We start from the raw sequence: 24,529 nt of genomic DNA, 5'->3' as shown, positions 1-24,529 counted from the left end.
CATTACACAAAACACTGAGTGCAAAGGACTGAGAGCGGGCGACTGTGCCGTTTAATGTGAGGTTAGTGCTCAGAAACCAAAAGGAACATCTCTACGCTGCTGTACAGTTTCTATCGTCTTCATCCACATCAGAGCAGGACATTCATTGACTGCAAGCTCAGGCAGAAATTAAGTGTTTTTTATTTTTCACATTTCAGGAGGGCAGAGTGGATGGGTCAGTTTGCATAGGTTCATGATGTCAACAGTTTCCTGTTATACGAGTGTGGTGAACTGAAGAATGACCGAGCAGCTCAGGCTGGAAACACTCAGAGTGACTTTGTGTTCACGTGTGAAGAGAATGTCTTTAATTAACAATCAGCAGGACACAGTTTTCTCTTTGAGGTGCAGCTCCTCGATCGGGCGAATATCTGAGATGAATAACGTTTTTTTCATTTAGATCCAGTGTCCAGAGAATATCACAAATCATTTATTCCACAGTGGATAAAAGTCTGCGTGGAAGCTTGAAAATAAATCTGATGCGTGTGAAAGTCGGTGCAGAGGTGTGCTCTCCTACTTGGAGCCACGACGCCCAGAACTTAGAGAAAGATTGTGCTCCTAAATTCAAGTGAGACAAAGATTAACAACAGGAGTTACAAAAATCCGTTAGTATGAACATTTTTCATGTTGTAGGCTAGAATTCATATTACAAACAGGTTATTTTTCCTGGAACACTGATTCTCTCCTCTGTCCATCCACGTACAGGCATTATGTCGACAACCTGTGACCATCTACACAAACAATTTAAAACAGTCTGAGGCTGAAGTCTTTACCCCCCCCCCCCCCTCTCTCTTATAAACCATTACGCTCTGTATCCCTTTGCTTTCAAGTCTCATGTAAATGCATTTACAGTATTATAATCAGTGCAGAAAAGGTTTTTTATGGCTTAAACGTGTGTAGATAATCTGACTGGTGACCATGCATGCACCAGGTATTATACACACCATCTATGTTACAACAATATAATGTACCAACAACATCTGTTTACCGTGGCAGTAAACGTGGTTATAAGCAGCTTTTCGATTTTACTGTATGTCTCCAGTCACAGAAAATATGTTGATGTTTAGTGCTAACTAAAATAGACATCTAATATTCAAATAGGGTTTATATAAAAGTAGCAGATGTGTAGAATATCCCCTGATATCTGAATGCAACTGGACAGAAGTGTGTGGTTTGTCTACAGGTACGATGGCGGTGGAAACTAAACCTGGAAACACGTCCTATAGGAGTCGGAGCTCTGCCTCCTGCAGCAGCAAGGCAGCGATCACACAGAGGTGACAGGTTCAAAACCCTCGTCAGGTGGAGTAAAGTGGACTATTATTGTACATTTACAGTAAGTAAACTCTAAAATTCTCCATAATATAACATTTCTCCTGTGCACAGCGTTCACAGTCGGTTGCAGATCATCTTGTTAATTGCCTGATAACAGTTGGATGTTATCATCGTGACTCTGACACAAACACGGTACCAGTGAGCGTCACAGACACACGGATGTTCGATGCTCAAGAGAAACTAAGTAAAACCAGTCGGGGAGGAGACGTTCACAGTGAGCTCCCTCTGGCGTCAATAGATGCTGGGACAGTCGGCGTAGTTCCTGTCGAAGTATCCACCTGTGTAGAGCCAGTCCTCCGCTCCCGTGTGGGGGTTTGTTCCCAGATTGAACCACCTGACAGGAAATAAAACAAGGAAGACCTGTTTTTAATGACGGCTTGAAAGGACGTTACACAACAGGAGCAATGTGCAAAGGTGCAAACGTGAGAACTTGTTAAAACACATTTTCTGAGTTTTGATTTGCGAGTGAGGTTCTTCCTTCTTCTTCTTCTATATAATTTCTTCTCTTGAACATGTTGTTGGTTTTAACAGTTTGTTCAAATGCTGGGCTTTTGTCATTAAGATGATGTTGTGGTTTTTAAATTCACAATTTTGTTTTTCTATTTTTATACTGAAGAGAACGTTCAGACAGCAAAGATTCATTTGTGTTCAGATGATAAGAGTCTAACTCGCAGTTACATATTGCTGAGCTTCAAACTGCAGTCGTATCTTTAATGTAAGAGACTCAGGATTAATATTCCAACTTGAACCCGACTGCTAAAGAGATGGATATTGGAAACGAACACACACCTGGTGGACCACTCCTCCTCGTCCTTGGAGCGTTCCCGTCGTGAAACTCTTTGCTTCTCTTCTAATCGCTCTTTCTCTGTATTTGCCGACTCTATAAATCACAAAAAATATAAATAAAGAAGACAGGATCATGTCAGTGATGCAGTCATGTTTATGGAAGGAGCCGTTTTGAGCTTCTGAATCAACCTCATGTTCCTGTGAGGTCAGCGTTACCTGTGTCTCCGTTCTCCATGGCTCTGATGTCGGGCCTCAGCCGGCAGTCTGTCGACGCCATCAGCCGCTCCATGCCGGGCTCCAGCTCGTTTAGTGTCATGGCAAAACTGGTGAAGCTGTACATCTACACAGGAGGATTCACACAGAGGGTTAAAGAACTGAGTTAACATCTTTTAATTAATATGGTTTTACTTCTTATGTGACACAAGGTGGTAAAAGAAAGGGAGTTCTTCATTTTGTACAGTGAGGGATGTGAATGAACCATCACGTGGCCTGATGCTCATGGCGTCTGTTCTCTCTCCTTGTGAGTGGGCGACAGAGTAAATACAGATGATGTTTAATCTGGTTATTACATTTGAAGTTCTGCTAATGTAACTGTCACAGTGACTTTTAAATGTAAAAAGCGAAATAAAGCTTCACTGAAGATTGTTTTTTAAATCCTCAAACTGTTAAATCCTCAAACTCTACATTCCTCGTTGTTCAAGCCAGTGAACTGTACAGGGAGAGGGACAAAGCGTCTCCACTTCCTCCCACTGACAAGAGACAAAGACAAAATATCCCAGAGATCAACGCTGCCATCTTGTGCCAGAGACATCATCAGCACAGAGTCACAGGAGCGAGGATACACACTCTCAATCAATCTAATTAACTAAATAAAATGTTTTAGTTTGGCTCAATTTCCCATCTTCAAACATAGAAGTGGTGGGGTTTATGACCTTTACTGAAACCATCCACCAGGGGGCAATCTCGGTGGTTTGGATTTACTTTTAGGGAGCTGGCATTTCGTCCGTCTTTATATAAAGTCTATGTTCAAGCATAAGTTAATTGTGTAGCACATGGTCGTGTGTGTGTGTGTGTGTGTGTGATCCTGACCTGCGCAGAGTTGGCAGGCGGCGGCGTCATCCTCCACAATAAGGCACTTCCTGGTATCACAGTCACAGTCTCATGAACTTCCGGCTTCTCATCTTGATCTTCACCTTCACAGCTCTGTTCCTTTACACACACACACACACACACACACACACACACACACACACACACACACACACACACACACACACACACACACACACACACACACACACACACACACACACACACACACACACACACACACACACACACACACACACACACACACACACACACACACACACACACACACACACACACAATAACCATCATCAGACAGATCATTTAGAGCTGACAGTTAATACAGTACGTGTGCAAACAGGTGACCCACAGAACTACAGTCTCCACAAATCACACATGTCTCTCAAGCAACAATGCACTTCATTGCAAGACATTATGGAATAGTGCTGGCAATGATCTAACCATACACTGCACTTTGAACATAACTCCAACTGGACAACAGCAGTAGCACACTACAGAATACCAAGTGCACGTTTACCTTACCTGCTACTAATGCCACTGCACGATATTGTGAAAGGAAAAGATACCGTTTGAGAAAAGACATTTCAGAGCGATGAGTAAATCCACAGATTCACGTCACATTGTACAACAGAGAAAAGATGTGAAAGAACAGACTCTGAGCAGCATTTCATTTCAGTGGAAGTTTCACACGTGAGACGTTTCTTCGGCCACTCACTTGTCTCAGCTTTTTTGAGTCTCCTCCCGTCTTCTTGTACGCGTCATACACCTTGGGGTCCACGCTGTACATGCACTCTGTCCACTTCCCGTAGATCACCCGCCGCTTCTTCTTACTAGTTCCACAGCAGAGACATCAGGTTTGCTTCAGAGGAAATGAATCAGGAACTGGTTGTTTACAGTGCTGTTGTGCTCTTACCTCTTGTCTTGGATGTAACCTTCCACTTTGTGCAGCTCTTTCCCAAACATCCCACATGGTTTAAAGTTTAACACACACTTGTCTCCCGTGCTGAGGAATTCAATTGAAACAATATATAAAGATGTTGATCGATAAGCACCGGTCTATATAACAGTTCCTATTTTTGGAACACAGTATTTATCTCTCTACCTGTGGTTGACTATCTCCACGGTTCCGTACTGCTCAATCCAGAGTTTTCCTAAAATTATATTATGCACACAGCACATTGGATTTATCCACGTGTACGCTTCTTTATGTCTGTGAAAAAGAAAAACAGCTTTTTTGGTTAAAGTTCTTATCAGACAGACTTTTATGCAGCAAAACTCAGTTACAACTGATCTAACTCTTCACAAGATTTTTGATTTAACATATTTCCACATGCCAACATTGATTTTTCAACACCTCATGGAGAAAACAAGATAAACTACATGAACGACTCACTTCAGTAACTCCAGTGTCATGGTCCCTTTGGGCTCAGCCTCCACACTTTTGCCCCAGAACTTGAGTTTCGGGTAGATGGAGCCATGGAACTCGAACTCTTGCTTCAGAGACTCAGCATGGAAGGCACTGACGGGGGGGTGGTGGCTCACCTGCTCTGAGATCAGTCTGTAGCCCTCATCCTCTCTTTAAAAAAAAGGCATTTAAAAAACCCTCATTAATGATATTTCCAGACATTTTATCACCAAAGCAAAACTGTACGGAGCAATTTTAGTTTCCACTGTCTTCTCTTATACCTAATGAGTTCATAAGTCTCCCCCAGTAAAGGATTAAATGGCTTTCCAGTCCTTTCCCATTGAGACGCTACGGCTGAAACGGCAAAAGCAGCGACAACCTGTCACAGAAACATGAAGTGAATCAGAGCCGAGCTGCAACCATCAGGCCATCAATCAATCAACTGGAAATCAATGATTCAAATGCAAAATTACTAAACATTCCAATGAGATAGCTTGTGAGGACTTGTGACCTTTTTTATGGTTTATGTTTAAGTTAAATATCTTTCAGTTAAAGTCAGATAAATTGTAATATGAACGACATTTTTTGACATTTTAAGGACCAAATAATGAATCGACAAAGTCACTGAATTGATACAGAAATGAGAAGTGAGTTGCAGCTCAAAATCCTACACAAGTTCAGGTGTCCTTACAAAAATAATAATAATACAGAGGGAATTAATTCCAAGAGAAATACAAAACAAAGCAAATCCATCATCTCTACCTGCATGCGGTCTATGGAGTCAGATAAAGTGCAGGCTTTGTGAATAAGATGAGTGTGTTCCATGTACTCCGAGATTCTCTGGAGAAAGCTCAGTGGCTCGTTAAACTCAACCGGCATTGCTATTTTGGACAGCTCCTGTAAAGCCCCAAAAGTAAGAAGAGTAAATCAGAAGAGTCAGGAAACACAAGAAACAGTAAACAGTTACAAGCAGAGGCGCTCTGGTGCGAGAATACTTTACTCAAACAGTTCATGCATTTGATATTACTTCTAAACTAGAAAAACAATAACCAGGAGAATGAGAGAATCGTGACTTTTGCATTAACGATGTTCATTCGAGTCACTGCGCTTCTTTCACACGGCTGCAGAGAAAGCATTTCCCAAACCCAATTACAGCCGAGTGAGCAGAGAAGAGGAAAGCAAGACTGATCTTGTAGCGTTGAGGAGAAAGATGAAACACGTCTTTCATTTAATTAGATTCCAAAAAAAAAGATAAAGAAAAGCATGTTACACCAAAACATAACCGGAATGCAACTTATCCGGAGCAAAGTTAACGTCGGTAAAATGAGATGAAACTGTCACAGTTCTCTGTTCTCGTGCACGTGTCGGGGACTCACCATGCCGATGCATTTCTTCAGAATGCTCCACACGCTGAAGTCGTTTCTGGAGATCATCTCCGCGGGCAGCGTTTTCCTGGTGCACATTTGGACCAAATAAGATAAAACTGATCTTGTGAAATCAGAACGAATGCTGTGTCTCTGTTAACAGGTGTTTTCTTAACGGCTGCAAAGCTCAAGTCAAAAGTGTGACTGACGACTGCAGCTCCACAGACGTGCTCTGCAGAGGAGGTGCTCACACACTGACATGTTAGAAATGTGGTAACACGGGCCTGGTCTGCCTCCACGTGTGAGAACATGCATGATAAAGACCCCCGAGCCCACACTCACACGAGGAGCCGTCATGTGCTGACATGCTTGCATTCACACAAACATGCAGGTAATGGCAGAAGTATCTTTAAAATTAAGTTATACACTAAGTTAATTTTAAAGAGAGAAGCAGAAAAAACAGACACTTAAAATAAGCTTTTCCTCAGTGAATATCATCCATTCATATCTCTTGAAGTATTTCATGGTGGATTTTGAGATAAGCTTTTGTTTATTGTCCTGTTGTAGAATCTGGCCTCTTCTCACTTCACTGCAGGACATGAGCAGCCAATATTTTCAGATATTAAGTAGAATCCATGGAACTGAGCTCCATCGCTTCTGTTTCAGCTTGACTCTTCCTGCAGGTCTCCAGCTGTCATGTTGAGGTTTTGATTTACCTGATGCACAGTTTGAGAGTTTGCTTGATCTATCAGATGTTTCCCTCTGCTGTTATTTCTACACGACAACTCAAGACAGTTGAAATTTCAAGCTGGAAAAAGCTTTCATGTCTTTTTATAGCCTCTTCTGCTTTGTAGGCATCAGTTCGCTTCATCTTGAGATCCTCAGCCGGTTGCTTAGATACTGTTTTTGTGATAATCATCGATATCGACTGAAACATTTAGTCTTATAATATAATTCAGCCCTGAATAAATTATTGATATTCTGACTGTTTCAAAAGCATAAGCGTCATCAACATTAGAGGAAAGGCTTTGCAGCAGTGGTTGTATTTTAGTCATTATAACACAAAATATGACAAAAAAACTAAACATGTCCCTCGGGGAGAATCAGGTGAAGAAGAAAGCAAAAGAATCTTATCAGCCAACCTGATCGTGTTTTGTCTCATGAGTTCACGGTGACGCCTTCAGGCTACTAAACTCCGACAGTCAGCATTTTAAATCACATCTTTTTTACTACTCTTCTTTTTACACGATAAGTCATTTAAGTCATTTATTATCTAATTATTGTCTTTTATTCCTACTTATTTGACTTCCTTAAAGGTCCAGTGTGTAAGATTATTGGCAGAAATTGATTATAAATAGTCCTAGTGATGGTTTCACTGGTGTTTCTTGTTGTTTTTTTCACCCTAGAAAGGTTTCTTTACATTTAAATACTTGCATCGGGAGAGGATACAATTATAAAGTGAGATTAGTGTATATGAATGTTAAAGGACGGTGAAAAGGATGTGAAAACTTATGGTTAATAATAAAGTAGATAAATACTGTGAAGGATTAAAGTGATCCGAGTGCATTGAGGTAAGACTTCAGCTGCATTGTGAGAACTTCACCAGTAAACTCTACACTCTGAACCTTTAACCTCTATCTGGATGACCTTCACTGACCTCTGTTTGTTTGTTGACATGTGCTTTTTGGACACGTGTCAGACTGGAAGTTGCTCGTGTGATCGTGAATCTGAAAACATACATGCACCCCCCATGGTCCCTCACCTGCGCTCCCACACTCCGTTCTCCTGCTTGCGCTCCAGCACCAGGGCATCTTTGAAACTGACCTCGCAGGAATCATCTGACTCCAACCCTGCAGGTGATGGAGGAGGAAGAGGAGGAGGAGGAAGAGGAGGAAGAGGAGGAGGAGGAAGAGGAAGAGGAGGAGGAGAGACACAGGTCATTCATGTCAGCCAACAGGGAGCCAGTGTGTCCAGCATCTTTTCTCCTGTCTGTCCACCTCACCTGTCTCGGCATCGTAGAACTCCTCCTCGCTGTTCATCCTGACACAAGTAAACGAGGCGTCACTCAGAAGACATGTCCCCGTCTCCGGCCTGTCCTGTCCCCGCAGCAGCCCTGCCTGTCCCCGGGCATCACTGACAGCCGCACACACCACCTGAGAACCGGGGACAGCTGGTTAGCACCGGGCCGACAGGACACGTCCTCAAGCGGGAAACCAGTGACCCCACATCGGCTATCAACAATCCCTGCTCCCCGGGGGATGCTGCTAGCTAGCTGTGTGGCTAGCTAGCTAGCGTTAGCCGTTAGCATCTTTGATTTAACTGGGCAGCGGGGCGGCGGAGCTAAGCTAACGCTAGCTACACACACTCGGACACACACACATACACACACATGGGGGGGGTTCGAACGCAGCCCGGTCACACGTACCTGAGAGTCGAGGTCAAACTTAACGCGCTAACGACGTAAACAACCGAAGAGTGGGCAACCGCTAGACCACGGCGGAAGTGGGCGGGAAGGACAACGTGATGGACAGGCCGAGCGGGCCAATCAGAGGAGAGGCTCCAGCAGCTGCTCGCAACCACAACAACAACACAGATGTGACTTTAGAAAAAAGAGCAAAAGTTTGATTTATTTTAAACTGAGAAGATGTGACTCATCACACAAGAGAATGATTCTATAATAACACGAATTAGCCTAAATATACATTCATTCATTAGTGGACTCTGGAGGCTAGAAACGCACTGTATCATAATAATAAACCTTATTTATACAGCACTTTTTAAAGTTTACAAAGTACTCTTACTGCAAGGCAAGAAAAGTAAATATAAGAGAAACAACGATCTGCGGGATGCAATGTGACAAGAAGCCAGACATTTAGTTGGTGAGAAACGAGGTAGTGTTCAAAATAAATGAATAAAGATAGAGCTAGATATCAGTTTTTTTGGTTTCATGTGACGTTTTCCTCCTTTAAGTTGAGTTTTTTCTTGTAAGGTATCTTTTTATTGTGCAGCTGTAACCATAAAATAGATATCTTTAAACAAAATGTTTAAATATATATTGGTTAAACTTGGTCAATGGTTCAACAAAGTTTCCTTCAAAATACAACTGTACTCTGCACTAATTCAATACTGAATGTTTACCAAACAAATACAGTTCTAATATCCCACATTAAACCGCTTGGGAACTTTATATGCAAAGAATCCACTCTCTCTGTTTTTATGCTAGACAGATTTTATATTTGATGGTTGAGGTTAAGGCCCTTAGGAGCAGAAAAACCTTAATATTTACAAAAATGTAATAGCCTGCATTAGAGCATATTCCATATGTTCTTCATTTTATGCAAAATCGTAGCTATAAAATATGTGTATATAAAAGATGTAATATGAAGGAGTGTGTGTCTAGTAAGAAGAATAACAATATTTCTCTCTGTGAAATATGTTGTAGACTGAAAATGGCTTGAAAAGAAAATACTCATATTGAACACAAGTACTTTAAAATTATACTTAAGAAAATAAGTTGAGTAAATGCACGTATTGCAGTAGATTAACATTTTAATAAAGAATTAGATAAACTACAACTAAATGCAATACAACAACTTATCCACGAGGTGGCAGCTTTAACCCTGAGATCAATCACCTCAACTCTATAATGAAGTCAAAGTTTGTGATCACATAAACATCAAAAAAATATGTGACATTGTGTGTGAATATTGAATATGTTGTCTTCAGATCTTCAGAGAAAAGTGGTTAATATGGTGAATAAAATATTTGATTGATCAAACTCCTGATTGTATAAATATATAGTTTAATCAGATGGATAAATGTGAGCTACATGTTTAACAGTTTAAAAGTTATTAAGCAGAAAGTTGAATATGAGTTCAGCAGATAAACAATAAGAGTCAAAATCAGACCGGAAAATGATGTGAGCTGCAAAGAAAAAGTTTAGAAAATGTGTCTCTTTCTCAACCATGCAGAACAAGCGAGGACAAAGTTACATGTAGTAAATCTCATTTTGAGATTATTCATCATTATCAGTAATGCACAAATTATACGTTTTATGGTAGGGAAACTTTCATTAAGGGTGGACGCTTTTATTTTGTAAATGCCGCCCGGAACTCCTTATGAAACCACGTCAGTCAGACTCTGGTCTCTGTGTGTCCTCTGTCTGTCCGTCTCATGCGTAATGGCACAGTCCCAGTCTGCAGGATGGGGAGCAGCCAGTCGCATCTCCTCACTCACTGAGCTCTGAGAAGAGGACACAGGGGGAATTTTAACACATGCAAACATCATGGTCACTTTGGATTAAACAGCTTTTTATTTGTTCCACCTGAAAAACAGAGAAGAAAGAAGTCGGGATGAACAGAGACGGAGAGAAAGGCGTAAAAGCTGCGCTCCGGAGCCAGAAACAACCGAGGACGCAGCAGCAGGTTGTGTTGCAGAAGAGGAAGAAAGATGCTCAGATTGTCTCCTGCTCCAACAAGGAGAAGCAGTCAGGTGTCTGTGAACCAGGGAAGGAGGTGAAAGCTGGTTCACAGGGAAAGCGAGCCGGGAAAGTGTCCTCCAGTGCCGGGGCAGAGAGCCACAGGAGCCCGGGCGCGCAGAGGAAACTCTCCGACGCCAGCAACGCGTCCGAGGACCTGAGCAAAGACTCCGGCTGCGTCTCCGGGAAACTCTCCTCCTCCGACAGCAGCTCAGAGATCTCCGACTGCCCCTCGGAGGGCATCAAGCACGACTCTCCCAGCAGCGACCACGAACTAAGCTGGATCGACGGGAGAGCTTATGAGAATCCGAGCAAGTCGTGCGTAAAGGCAGCCCGGGTTCCCTGCGCCCTGGAGCCCGACGCTGCCGGAGAGGGGCTCACTGTGTTCAACTCCCCGGGGGTCTTCATGGAGCTGATCATGGGGGAGACCACCGAGGACCTGGTCAGGGAGGTGGAGGATTTACGATCAGAGAACGAGTATCTGAAAGTAGGTTCGATTTCATGATTCTTTATTCCGTTTCTTTCATACAGTTTTTTTGTTTTAAAGTTGTTTTCATGTGTCTAAATTCCTACTTAGATCCATATTGGTTTTGCTTCTTTATGAAGTCTTTGTGAGACCTTCCAGACTCTGAACACAAGAGCCTATTTTATGTAAAGGCTCCTGTCAGTCTTCATTAGTGTCTGCAGGAGAAGTGAGAGGAAGATCTCATGTCAGAATCAAAAGTCAACAGTCTGTGCTCACTTCAATAACCAATGTCATTCATCGTTTTTCACATCAAAACTGCTAAATAGAGAAATCAGCTCCTCTGTGGCAAAATGTCCTATTGTTCCACAGAGTTTTGTGTAAATGTGTTTAGTAGTTTTTGTGTAATCATGCTGACAAACGACCTAAACGATGGAAGGTTGGTTGGACGGTCGGCCCAACACTATCTGTTCCCTACACATGCCTGATTTTCATCAAGTTCCATGGATTAATCTCTGGGAAATTGGTGATTGGTTCCTGGATCTGACTCTTTATCCAGATCTGTGCCTAAATACTGTATAATGGCTCCTCTCTTATCCCATGTTTCATCGGTCCACCAAGTTTCAGGGAAATCTATTCCGGATTGTTTTGCGAAATCCTGCTGACAAACAAACAAACCAATTCACAGAGGTAAAAAAACAAAACATAACCAGGTTTAAGAACATGAGATTTATTTTATTACAGTTTGTTATTTGTGTACAGAACATTCTCTGTGATTCAGGCCGACCTTGAATCTGGGGGCTTGTGTATGAGCTGGATCTCATTTCACAGACAAGCTGTTTTTGGGACTTTATTCTGCTCACGGAAACCAAAAAGTGATGAGTGATGAGACCCGGCCCGGGACACAGGATGAAATCAGGAATCTGTCCTGCAGAGTAATTCAATCAGAGAGAAGCCTCAGACTCCAGCTTCTACTTATGAGATCAAATCAGGCAAATCTCAGCTGATCTCTGTGACGTATAATACATGATGTATGTTTGTCAATTTTTTGCCATTTTTCTTTTTTCTAGATCATTTCAAAGCACCACATAGGTTCCTTTAAGTATAATATCTATACTTTGATAAATATGATTAGGGCCTAAACTCCATTTACAAATTAAGAGATACATTGTATAATTTGCTCTCACGTTATTCAGAGCCTTGGCGTCATAAACTTTGCACACAGAACCTGTCGTGCAAAAAATATGTCTTTCACAGGTATCAGGCAGTCCCATCTACTAACATGGAGGAGGCGCAGCCAGCCAGCAGGGGGCGATTGAGATGATTTGGCTTTATGGCTCCTTTATGGAAGCTGTCATAACATACATCTTTGTATACAGTTTACTCTTCATACGAAGACTAGAAACAGTAAGAGCTGAGCTTCTAAAGCTCACTAATCACCAAGAAGATTATGTTTTCACCAGTGTTTGTTTGCCTGTTTGTTGGTCAACAGGATTACACCAGAGCTGCTGAACTGATTTCCATTCGATTTTGTAGAGAGCTCGGTTAGAACCCATTATGGTAACGAGTACGTATAAGTAGAATACACTTCAGCTGTTTCTAAACATGAATTCGGGAGAATGTGCCTTTCACACATGAGCAACACAGAAGGAGATTCTCTGTCAAGACACGTTCAAAGCAACACAGGTCAGGTGGAGAGTGGAGCAGCAGGAAGAGGAGGAACGTATTCATTCTTATGGGGAGATCACATGTTTTTGTTGACAGTGTCTTCTACGTGTTTTCTTCTTGTCTTGTTTTTTCAATTTGGTGTGTGTCACGTATAAGAATCGTCCCCAAGACACCGAGTCGCTGTTTTGTTCTTACACGAACTCCTCCAGAGATTCTCCGAAGTTTCTACTGCAGGAGGCTGGTTGGAGAAACTGTGGACACAGGCTGTTACTCGGACATTTGCATTCTCACATACTACCCTCAGGAGAATGTCCGGAGTTCAGTGCATCGCTGACAGCAGCTTTTTTATGCTAAAACTAGATGATGCTATTTATCAAGAAATTCTGGTCTGGTTTCCGTCCATCTGCAAAAGCTGAAGCTTAACTAAATATAAGGATTTTCTGCCAACACAAGGGGTTTATGTTTAAATCTGAGATTTTGGGCCAGTTAATTTCGCCTTTCGGCTAAGTTTCTGGTTTTGATCCAAATGTTACTTGATACCATGGACACTCAACATAGACATAACCCTGCTGTTTTTTTATTAATGTCAAGTCGGGTCAGTGGCTCTGCACTGAAGGTTCGCTGGTGGGCCTTCACCTTTATTAAAACTTTCTAGTTTTTCAAACCCGAAATTATGTTTTTTCCTAATCATTGCATTTCTTTACTTGTGTCCCAGGATGAGGTGGAGGAGCTTCGCTGTGAGATGCTGGAGATGCGCGACATGTTCCAGGAGGAGGAGGTTTACCAGCTGCAGGATCTGCGGCTGCAGCTGGAGCAGGCCAACAAGTCGTGTCGCATCCTGCACTACCGCCTCCGCAAGGCCGAGCGCCGCAGCATCCGGGTGGCTCAGACGGGACAGGTGGACGGGGAGCTGGTCCGGAGCCTGGAGCACGACATCAGGGTCAGGAGCCGACTCCTTCTGTGCGTGTGTGTGTGTGTGTGTGTGTGTGTGTGTGTGGTCTTGTTAAAACTCACCCACCACCATCAGTGAAAGCTCTTTTGGGGAAATCGTTGAATCACTGCCGTTCCAGTTGCCTGAATCCTTCTTCATCCCACTGAACTCTTTCACATCTCAGTGCTCGTCTTGCTCACACACAATGACGGACTGTAATCATTTGACAGAAAGCCCTGACTCACCAGTCTTTGCTGAGCTGTAAACTGCAGCTCCCTGCTGTTTGCTCACACCGCAAATATGTCATTAGGTCAAAATGTGTCCATCATGCATCCTGTTTATATTTTTAACGCACGATGGTGTAATTATGTGGTGGCTGTTCTCCATGAGTAAGAGATATAAAAGCCCATTACTCTTCATCGGAATCACGGCAGCTCACTGGCTCCCCCTGTAAAAAGGAGACTGTGCAGTGGCAGCCAGACTCTGTGTATTGTGGTGTTGGATTCCCAGCAGCCTCAGCTTCACCCCCCCCCCCCCCATCCACACATGTGGTGAATTCCTGTCGCAAGCATTTCCCTGTGAAGTTTCTCCGCTTGAGGCAAACCACACACTGCAGTCCCAAAATAATGCTCACGAGTACAAGCAGGACTAAAAGATTTTCTCACTGCCTGTTGCAAAGCTCTCGATTATCTCGCGCCCCCCATATATCACTGACCACCTGATCCTGTATTCTGCCCCAGGTCACGTAGGTCGTCCTCACAACAACTACTGTCAATCCCCTTTCTCCTCTCAGAGCTAAAGGGGACGAGCTTTTCTCTGTCGCTGCCTCTTAGCTCTGGAACTCTGGATCTCCTGTTGTCCCACATCCCGCTTTCGATAACTTTAAATCCAATTTAAAACCCCCCGCTTTTTAATCAGCCTGATTCTGTCTCATGATTCCACTTTTGTCCCTCTCATTATCTCCTTGGACCTCTTGCACTGTTTTAATTTCATTTTATCCACTTATTTAGTTTTTCCTTGCCGTGGCTCAACTCCTGTTGTTTTTAACGTGTTATAGAAATCTATAAGAAACACACTTGATTACTTGGCACAAAGAGACAAAAATGATCCATCAAAAAGAACAAAATACTATAAAGAGAAGTAAAATGACCAAAGAGACAAAAAACAACCACAAAGAGAAATGTTTCCTGCCTTTTTCAATCTTTGAGTCTTGCTCTTCTGTGGGGGGAGTAGATTTTGTATATAGCACTTCTCAAAACCAAGTGCTTCACACATATAAAACACATAAAAACGTAGCCATAAGATAATAAAAACACATATAACATGACAGACATTTAAACATGACCACCTTTTAAAAATAATAAAACTGGAATAAGGTAGAAAAATCTGGTCAAAAAAACGTTTTAAAAGCTTTGATTTAAAGGAAGCTACTGACTTTTTCCTCTTATTTCAATCTCTGCCCCCCCCTAACAGAACAAGAGACCATTTTCTCCTAACTGGTCCATGAATGGAGCTGCAGTAACCCAATCTTTGCTTTGCCTACAGGTGGCAAAGAGCGTGTCCCTGCGCTTGTACAACGAGCTGGAGGCGGTGAAGAAGAACAATTCCCAGTTGGACTGGGACAATGAGACGCTCCGAGAGAGGACACAGGAGCTGGAAGTGGCCAAGCAGGTTTTACAGGCCGAGGTGGAGAAAACCAGAGAGGTACGACATTTTAAGATTATTAAAACCAATGGACATTTAGTTTTTCATGTTGTTAATTCACTTGGACGATGGCGCGTCATTGGAGAAAAAGTTGAAGGTTGAAAGCTGTTTTCACATTCATGAACAAATTGGGAAAGATGGCAAAAAGTTTTATCGACCACTTAAAGCTCTTTACAGTACAAACCACATTCCCTCATTCACACAGCAACACTATCAACACGCAGCCATATAGGGGTCTATTCAGGGTTTAAAGGGACTCTTACCTTTGTTGCATTTTTACACTTTTTTTGGATAAGGTTAAATTGGTATTAATAAGGTAATGACACTCTAAAATGCAAGACAGACCCACCAGGAGTAAAAACAAACAATTATTTCACTCTCATAATATTTAGTGAAAACTTCAACCAATAAAATTCTTCGGACCGAAGGACCTTATTGGCCGACAGACCTGTCTGTTTGCTGCATGGACATGCAGGTTTTCCGTCTGCTTCTTGTGGCGCATTCGGGCCCGCGTCCTCAAGGCATGTGAATGTAAATGTATATAACTTACCGAATCCATTGCTTTGGTAAACAAAAACTCACGTGCGTGCGCGGAGGCAGTAGATTGTAAGTCTGCTTGTAAATAAAGTTTCTTCAAAAAAACACCGCGGATGGGAACGAGGGGGTGGGGCATTGGAGGAAGGCAGGATGATTTCAATGTGCTGTAATTCTCAAATGCAACAAAGGTAAGAGTCCCTTTAAGGAATCCAGGGATCAAACCGACGACACCCTCAATGTCCTGAGCCACAGCCGCCCCTGGTCAGTGCAGGACTTCATAAAATCACAATTGTTGGTCCAGGATGTGTTGGTCCGGGATGTGTTGGTCCAGGATGCGTCAAAGATGAGTGAGAAGTGAAAACCTAGACTGAGAATTAACTTTTCAGTGACGTTGCAGAAATCGTCTATTGTTGCATATTCATAGATTTTCTTGTTTTTCACGGATGGTTTGAAAGAATTAAGTTAGACCATAAAGACCAAAAGCTTAGGTTTCAAAACAACCTCCTAAAAGCCTGAGGGTTTCTGAAGAGCTGAGAGAATCACCAACGTTTACAAAAACTTTCATTACTCAGCAACTGAAGCAGATATAGTGAAGGAATGAAAACATTTGGTAGCTTAAACATTTGGCCTCCATTGTAATTCATTGGCATTTTTTAATAGTCAATAAAACTACGCCACTTTAAAAACTTTTTTGCAGGCTAAGAGTTTTATGTGTGAAAGACAAAAAGTATTGTTCAGGATTCTGAAAGTCCTCTCTCAAGTTAAGCCTAAAGTAGGAGACTGTTTTGATACCACACAGCTTTAAGTAGAGTTTTAAACATGTCTGGAGGGGGATGGTGAATAAAACCTTCCCAGAAACTCAAGCTTCCACCACTCACACGCCTCACAAACCATCATCCCTCTGGTCAGGAATCCTCCTCTCCGTTCCCCCCCACACACAGCTGCACCCATCCCAGCCAGTTGTCGCCCCTGATGTCAGGTGACACATGACCCTGGTGCCGATCGGTGATCTGAGCGCAGGGCTCGGCCTGCAGCTGCCCGGTGCCGGGGCGGGGGAGAAGGAGCCTGGTATGCCGAGGCCTGAACTCCAGGCATAGCTGATCTCAGCTGAGAGGACGGAGAAAAGGGAGAGATGCTGCGAGAGATTACAGAAATAGTCTCTCTCTCTCTCTCTTGTCTGTCGTCTATCAAGCGAGGCTAAATCCGGATCAGTGTGTCTTATGGCCTTCATATAGACGGCTGCTGGTGCTCCGACATACTGACCTACTACAGTCACTGCTCTGACTTTCATCAGACTGCACTGATTCTCAGTCCACCTTTCATTCCCGCGGTAACGGCCGTGCACTGAAGTGACACGTATTCGGTTTAATCCTGGATTCTGTGCTTTGGCAGGAGCTCAATCTGGTCCACTCATGGGAGACAGCTGCTCGCCCGTGTGATCCCAGCAGGGAAATCCACTTAGATTATCTAATCCAGGAGCAGAAAACACAGGGGAGGTAGACGTGTAGGAGGATGAGAGTTTCAGAGACTCACACGGCTGCTGGACTGTCCGTGACCCTGCGAGTGATAACACAACACGGTCTGCTCCTCGTGTAGCTCATCACATCTCAGCTGGCACTTTATCCACAGACAAACCCGCTGACCTTGAGTTGAAGAGATCGTAACCCTCGTGTTAGCTGCTTCCAGCCCGACTTTAAGATGACTATTATTAACACTGACATCCTGTCTGGTGTCTCAGAGCGGGACAATGGCGCCAGGCAGAGGCTGACATTCTTCTCATACTCAGACTTACAAATAAACTCAGTCGTGTATGGAAACCCTGGTGTGTTTGGATGCAAACACACCGAGGACACTGGTGCACCGGAGGCATCGGAGGAGAGGATTCAAACCCTTTAACGTCAAAGTACAAATAAATAGACAAAAATGTAATCACATTCACTTTCTACTTGAGTAAAATGAAGTATTTGCTGTGAAATATACTTTCCATATTGTTTCATTATTAAAAGTAAGAGTACTTACCTATTCCCTGATGTGAACTGTGCACTACATCATTATATCTAACCTCTTCTACCTGCCTGCTCTGATTGGATCAGTGGCTCAATTCCCCTCACGTTATTGATAACTTATAGAAATATATAAAAACAATATTAGCAGTGTCAAATTTAAAATATGAAAGTTAAAATGTATATAGAGCTTTTCCAATCTTATTGACTCCACAGCACAAGTCACATTTACTCTTTCACACACACGTTCATTCGGTTCTTCTGTGTTCAGCTCGTTTCCATCATACATCATTCACACACCGGCAGCGCAGCCGTCAGGGGACATGTGGGGTTCAGTGTCTCGCCCTCCTCGGCATGCAAACAGGGGATCAAACTACCGATGACCCGCTCTACCTCCTGAGCCACTGATGAACCTGATAAACTGTTACTGTGAAAGTTTTGGGCCAAAATAACGTTCGTGCTGAACCTTGAATAAAACTCTCTGTCCTGTTTTTATCCATCAGAACTCTGTGAAGAAGAAAAGCATCAGATCCACTAAAGCTGAGAGGAGGATCTCTCAAGCGATTGAGGTTTGATTTGTTCGTTAATCTTCTTTGATTTAAAATATCACGTGTTGCATTTATTGTTTTTGACTGACTGGGATGTGATCACTGTTTGATTCCTAAAGGATGACAGCGCTGATCTCAAGTGCCAACTCCACTTTGCCAAAGAGGAATTAGCTCTCATGTGCAAGAAGCTCACCAAACTGGTGTCAGAGAGCGAGGGCATGCGCGAGGAGCTGGTCAAGTACCACTCGGCCTTCGGCGATGTGAGCGTCGCCCAATCACCTGAGGGCAAACACAACTCCGCCCACGCCAGGGAGGCAGAGGTCAAAGTTCACCTGAAGCTGGTGGAGGAGGAGGCCACACTGCTGAGCCGGCGCATCGTGGAACTGGAAGTGGAGAATCGTGGGCTGAGAGCGGAAATGAGCGACTTGAGAGAGAAAACTGGAGGAGATGGAGGAGGAGGAGTAGGAGGAGGAGGAGGGGAAGAGGAAGAAGAACAGAATCGGGATGTTTTGGAGGAAAAAGGGGGGGCTTGTACGCCATCGCAGGACAGAGCGGGAAGGGAGAGAAGTTTGAAATCGGGATTCAATGTTTACGAGCAGGAAGCAGATCAAGGTGTGGAAACGTCTCTGCTGTGCAACCAGACACAGGTTGGTGAGGGGATGATCGCTGCTTGTCATGTGACTCGAGAGGGTCCAGTCGGTGGAGAGTGGGACCCTTCAGACGGTCAGGAGGGCGACAACTACAGTAAAACTGACGGAGGTCTGAGAGGAATGACTGTGAAAGACTATGAGGCTCTTCTCGCTCTCAGAGATCATTCCTGCGTTCTGAGTTCAGCCATACAGCTCCTGACAGCACCCCCCAAAAACGGGCGTTGTTCATCTCTGACAGACGTGGACTCCAACGGTAAAGCCCAGAAGATCTTCCTCCCGGGACCTTTGAATGAGGCCCTGGAGCTTCTGAGGGACATGCTGTTGTCTTTCACCGGGAGAATGGAGACGCTTTTAACAGGAGAGGATTCCGGCAGAAACTCTGTTTGCAAGGACGGACATGTTTGGGATTCCTACACTATCTCCTCTCTCTCCGGAGACGGTGCAGATCCTGACGAGGTCGGTCATGACATGAGAGAGTCACCAAGTAAACAGGAACATGTTGAAGACCTCCGCACCTCAAAGGTCAAGGAGAGAGCAACAAGACGAGGATGCTCGGCTCAGTGGGACCTCCTCCACAGCTGCAGGGACCCCAAAATGCAGCTCTCACTACAGATTCTGTGGATCCTCCATCAGTGGTGTCAGGTTAAAGGACCCAACCTGGAGGGAAAAGAGGTATATAATGACTCTCAATATGATGCTTTCCACCGCCAAGTTCCCACAGCCCCTTTATAAACCCAGAGATTCAGTTTATTGTTATATATACAAAATTGAGGAGCTGGAACAATTGACTTATTGTCTTTTTGGTAACAGCCTGACCAAAACTTTTCCCAGTAGAATGGATCAGTAGATTGATCTGTTTTAGAGCTCACACCCACACAAAGACCTAACTGTCCCCTTATGAAACAACAATCAAATCCAAATCTGCACCAGATTGCACAAACTCATAGAATGGAGGAGAAATCTGCTGCTTTGTCAAGATCCGCCTCAAAATGTGTCATCTTTGCATCAAACGTTGTGTAAATCCATTCAGTACTTTTGGCCTAATCCTGCTGACTAACACTCAAACCAACTGTCGTGTCTTTCAAGCAGCAGTGTTGTTGAAGTCGGTGTTTGAAGAGAGGAGACGCAGACCCAGAACTTGCAGTATAACAGAATTTATTACACAGAAGTTTCACAGGTCAGGAGTGATACCATGGTATACCCGGAGACATCACAAGCCAATAGTGAAAGTCTGACTTGCCTCTTGAAAGACAACGAGTTTTATTTGTGGAGGTGGGACCCCATGGGGAGGTGGGACCCCAAAACTAGAGATAACATGACGTCACACAACAGGGTCCTTCATTGTACAGGTCAAAAGTATTCTAAGGGGGAAAGAGCTAACGAATAACACCTGGAATAGTGTTCAAAGAGTCTAAGCATAAGAGTGGAGACGCTTAAGCTTTTAAGATGTCATCATGTTTTATAACCATGTTCGAAAGATCTATTACCTTTTACCTAAAATATACTATACAACCAATCAACTTACAAACCAAACAATCAAACAACCAAACAACCAAACAACCAATTATCCAACCAACCAACAACCAACTAATCAGAATGTCACTCAGCCAATACCTTCAGTCCCCTTAACTTCAGTTAAGCTGCACCAGATTCCACTCATAGATATCAGTCCCCTTAACATGCCAACATTTAGATTTCATCCAGATTCACAAATTGTTCTCTGAGAAATCAATGCAAATGATGAAAAACACCCTATCTCTCAAAGTTAAAAGAAGTGAAAAACCATTCCTGTATCAGCCCACTGATCCAGATCCGCACCAAAATGTAACGAGTTATTTCCTGAACCAAACTTGATTGCTTCCCCAAGTTTTATGGAAATCCGCCCTGTACTTTTTGAGTTATCCTTACTAACAAACAGATAAACAGACCAAACATCACTTCCTTGGCGCTGGTAAATCAGTGAGCTCATTACAACAGACAACAAACTCCAAACTGATTAAATCAGCCGATGTCATGTTTTGTTAGCGATAAGGTTCATCTTTGGGATATCTAAATATATCTGGGATGTGTTTTCTGTGTTCAGGGTAAAGAAAGAACCGTGTCTGTGCTGCGAGGGCTGTTGCAGGAGCTCAGTGCCGAGCTGCAGGATGAGCGGATTGAATTCGACAGCGAGGCCAAGGCCGAGGTAAGGATGGTGTTTACCCTTCAGGCCATCCCCCCCCCCCCCCGCAATGTGATGGGCTGTGTGATACAGCGGGAAGTCCTGCTGATGATCCGTCTCCTTGGCCGCGTGTCCTCCTCACACTCGGTCCAACAGGCATCATGAGGAGACTCGTGCCAGAGTATTTAGGCTAATCTCTCGTAGGAGCTCCGGCCAAACAGGACAGTCATGTTCAAATCTGCTGCGTGAAAACCAGAAACAGATTCTCTGCAGCGTCCAGACAGACCAGAGTCACTGGGTCCACCTGCTCGGTCTAACACAGACACACAGAGAGACCCTGTTGATGTGCACGAGATAAGAAATGTAATCTGACATTTGAGTTGATGCACAGCGTGACTCAAGATCTGCAGATTTATTTCTTTAAAAGGTTGTTTTCTCTTCTTACTCCTCTGACTAGATTTTAATCCTTCTATCTGTCAGAGGAACTTTCAGTTTGCCCTCGTCATCTCCTCCTCTTAAAGAAAATGTTAAAGATCATGAAAGTTAGTATTCATGGTGAAGGGAACGTTAGTGTCTGTACTGAATTTCATGGCAATCCATCCAATCTATATTGAGCGAGTCTGGATCAAAGTAACACAACTAATGAGGCTAAAACCCGTGAGAAATAACACGATTTACAAGTTGTCTTCTCCTTGTGTCTCCTCTCTTGGCTCAGAGAGCCGTCAGTGGGATCTTTGATGAGGAACGTCCCGGTGAAGCCGACAGGTCAGTGTTTCTCTCTATCTGGTCCATCTTGTTTTTGAGGACATTGAAGTCGAGGCTCATGTGTCTCCTGCTGTTTTCACAGGATCTGCAGCTCTAAAGAGAAAAGACTGAGGCGGCAGTTTTCTCCACGCGACCCCAAGAGCAAGAACTGGTGCTATCTGAGCCAGGAGGTCGCCCAGCTGGACCGAGAGGACCCCGTTAAGACGTGGGACCATCCAATCATGCCGCTTAGCTTCCCTGATCTTGATTTTGAGCAGATGTCCATGGAGAGGAGCCACACTGCCCCGGAGAAGTCGACGTTCCGCATCTACTACAGCCCCCCGTCTGCTCGCAGAGTCCAGCTGGCTCAGCTGAAGCAAAGCCCCGTCGCGGACAGAGAGTCGGACAACACTTCCTCTCCCTGGTGCACGCCGCCGACCTCCTTCTCTGCGCTCTGTCTGGGCTCATCTGCCAACTTGAGCGACGACGTGAAGGAGATGACGGCCAGCTGGAGGCAGGCAGCTCACAGCGGTCCCCAGGAGAAGAGAGGGAGAGCAGCAGGCCGCTGGGTGGACATGGCCTGCTCGGGCACTCAGACCTACACCAAGCCAAAGATGGTGAGTGTTGGTCTGCAGACCGATGGCGCCCAGGGGCCGGTCGCTGTGAGGAGCAGCCCCTCTCGAGTCCTGAGCCCCTCCTTGGTCTCGGTCCGCTCTCATTACATCTCCACCTCGCTGGACGCAGTACCAGGTCGAGTGGAGAGGAACAGAACCTCCACCTCTTCACCTAAACTCTACCGGAGACACTCGTCTTCTTCCACCCCCACTCTGAGCTCTTCCTCCTCCACCTCCTCTGTTTCCACCTCGAGAGACCGAGCTCTGTGGAACCAGAACCATCAAAGCGCCTCTGGCCTCAACTGGACCAGACCAAGCAGTCAGAGACAGAGCACAGGACCGAGCCACAGCGCCCTGAGCAGCGCCAAGCCTCCCAGCAAACCTGCAGGCGCCAACCGCTACGGCCTGGTCACAGAGTTCCTGCGCAGGGTGAGCGGCCGGGCGGAGAAACCAGTGACGGTGCCGGGACCGAAGACGAGGAACGGGCTGAAGAACCTGGAACGCGTTCCCTCGACGAGGCCTCAGGCCGCCTCGCTGCACCGGGCCGACAGCGTGACCAGGATCGTCAACCAGAGGTTCATGAAGCAGCGAGAGGAGGCTGGGAAGGTCCCGAGGGAGGAGAGAGGCGGCGGCTTGAACCCCAGCGTGAGGCGCAGCGGCAGCGCAGAGGTGAGGGGATCCAAAGGAAAAACATGTCTCACTACATGAGGAGTCAGATTCATGTTCAATCATCAGTTTATTTTTTCTCGTTGTTCATCAGAGGAGCAAAGTGTGTGGGGCCAATATTGTAGCAAAATATCATTTGTGTGTGGAGAGTTGTGTAACTGAAAATCTGTGCGTAATTTGTAAATTGTGTGATTGTTTATCTGTATCTACGGATTCTCTTACACATTAATAAATCTAATTACACACACACAGAGATTGATACATAGTTACAAAACTCTCCACACACAAACAACAGCAAAAAACAACTAATTTCAAGAGCTAGAAGTGACTCTTTAAAAACAAGTTTTGAAATGATTAATCGATTCTCAAACTATTTGCGACTCGATCCAAATTGATTAATTGACAAAGTGTCGTTACAGATCCGTCATGATCTGATATTCAATCTGCTTCCTCTTTGTCTCCGAACAGGACGGAAACTACGACTGCAGCTCCGGCAGCACGCTGACCTTCTGCTTCTCTCGTCCGTCTCGCTGCTCCCAGAGACAAACGTCCAACCAGAGCAAGCTGCACCGACACAGACTCTCGCCGCCAGTGAGCGCGGCCGCAGGCTCCAACTGTGAGTGAGGAGGCGAGGAGGCGAGGAGGCGAGGAGGCGAGGAGGCGAGGAGGCTCAGCAGCGGCTCCACTGACACTGACAGCTGAGAGCTGGAATTCAACATATAATATTTAAATGTAAACCTGCTTCACTGCAGGAGGCTTGAACTGGGAGAGCTGGTGTCGACTGTATGTAGGAGAACCGTGAGTTTAATGTAAAGTTATACTTGTTTCTTTTGGTGCAATTGAAAACTCTTCTCTCCTTTTTACAGATCAATCATTATGTCAACTCAAGACAATCATACAAATATTACATATTCCTTTATGATTCAGATTTCACGTTGACTTTTTGCACTTATATGCTGAATTAATTTTATATTATCTTTATGTTGTAGAGATAAACATTATGTTGTACTGAATAAACATCTAAGCTCTAACTCTCTGGTTTTGTTTGATCTCCCTTCATGTTCCCGTCGTTACAGTCAAACCTGACTCTGGTTTTATTTAAGCTGTGGAAACGTGTCGACTCAGCACTAATAAGCTGCTTCAGAACCAGGCGTTAGGTCACAGGGTTAAAAAAAGAAAAAGTAACCGCAAAGTAGTTAATAAGATGAGATCTCCTGGCCTGTGAGAAGCATGATCCTCCTCCCTCACTCTCTCCCTCTCTTATCATGTGACACTTAAACTCTCACCGTCTCTGTGTGACACCAGCACATTTCACTGCTCCTCTTTGTTT

General features: G+C 44.3%; 2 protein-coding genes across 3 annotated transcripts; one reads left to right on the top strand and one right to left on the bottom strand.

The window, feature by feature from the left end:
* Window positions 1-164: 164 nt before the first annotated feature.
* osbpl2a (oxysterol binding protein-like 2a) lies at window positions 165-8,530 on the bottom strand. 2 transcript variants are annotated; one of them, XM_061075234.1, is made up of 14 exons: window positions 8,459-8,530; window positions 8,036-8,186; window positions 7,796-7,883; window positions 6,046-6,121; window positions 5,432-5,566; window positions 4,951-5,048; window positions 4,658-4,840; window positions 4,367-4,474; window positions 4,178-4,267; window positions 3,980-4,094; window positions 3,244-3,363; window positions 2,371-2,494; window positions 2,158-2,248; window positions 165-1,702 (listed from the first exon to the last, which is right to left on the bottom strand). In XM_061075234.1, the coding sequence occupies exons 2-14, from the start codon at window positions 8,070-8,072 to the stop codon at window positions 1,600-1,602; spliced, it is 1,368 nt and encodes a 455-aa protein (XP_060931217.1). In that variant the 5' UTR covers window positions 8,073-8,186; window positions 8,459-8,530; the 3' UTR covers window positions 165-1,599. The 2 variants fall into 2 exon arrangements, with proteins under 2 accessions (XP_060931217.1, XP_060931218.1); XM_061075235.1 differs by having other exon boundaries at window positions 3,244-3,357.
* Window positions 8,531-10,357: 1,827 nt separating this feature from the next.
* Window positions 10,358-23,835, top strand: si:ch211-197l9.2 (uncharacterized). The gene is made up of 10 exons (XM_061074103.1): window positions 10,358-10,997; window positions 13,357-13,581; window positions 15,118-15,276; window positions 18,320-18,385; window positions 18,484-18,825; window positions 18,964-19,686; window positions 21,098-21,199; window positions 21,891-21,940; window positions 22,023-23,202; window positions 23,668-23,835. The coding sequence occupies exons 1-10, from the start codon at window positions 10,386-10,388 to the stop codon at window positions 23,821-23,823; spliced, it is 3,615 nt and encodes a 1,204-aa protein (XP_060930086.1). The 5' UTR covers window positions 10,358-10,385; the 3' UTR covers window positions 23,824-23,835.
* The last annotated feature ends 694 nt before the right edge of the window (window positions 23,836-24,529 follow it).

Source organism: Limanda limanda, chromosome 7, assembly GCF_963576545.1.
Source record: "Limanda limanda chromosome 7, fLimLim1.1, whole genome shotgun sequence".
Classification (NCBI taxonomy): domain Eukaryota; kingdom Metazoa; phylum Chordata; class Actinopteri; order Pleuronectiformes; family Pleuronectidae; genus Limanda; species Limanda limanda.
Note: the sequence above shows the minus strand (reverse complement) of the source record. Positions and strands in the feature narration are given on the sequence as shown.

Bases quoted from the DNA above. Each gene is read 5' to 3' on its own strand.
- osbpl2a (XM_061075234.1), bottom strand. From the start codon at position 8,072: ATGAACAGCGAGGAGGAGTTCTACGATGCCGAGACAG. The intron at 4,841-4,950 runs GTATAAGAGAAG...TTTTTTTTAAAG, and splicing joins GAGACTTATGAACTCATTAG to AGAGGATGAGGGCTACAGAC. The intron at 1,703-2,157 runs GTGTGTGTTCGT...ATTTCCTGTCAG, and splicing joins GAGGAGGAGTGGTCCACCAG to GTGGTTCAATCTGGGAACAA.
- si:ch211-197l9.2 (XM_061074103.1), top strand. From the start codon at position 10,386: ATGAACAGAGACGGAGAGAAAGGCGTAAAAGCTGCGCTCCGGAGCCAG. The intron at 18,386-18,483 runs GTTTGATTTGTT...TGATTCCTAAAG, and splicing joins GGATCTCTCAAGCGATTGAG to GATGACAGCGCTGATCTCAA. The intron at 19,687-21,097 runs GTATATAATGAC...TTCTGTGTTCAG, and splicing joins CCAACCTGGAGGGAAAAGAG to GGTAAAGAAAGAACCGTGTC.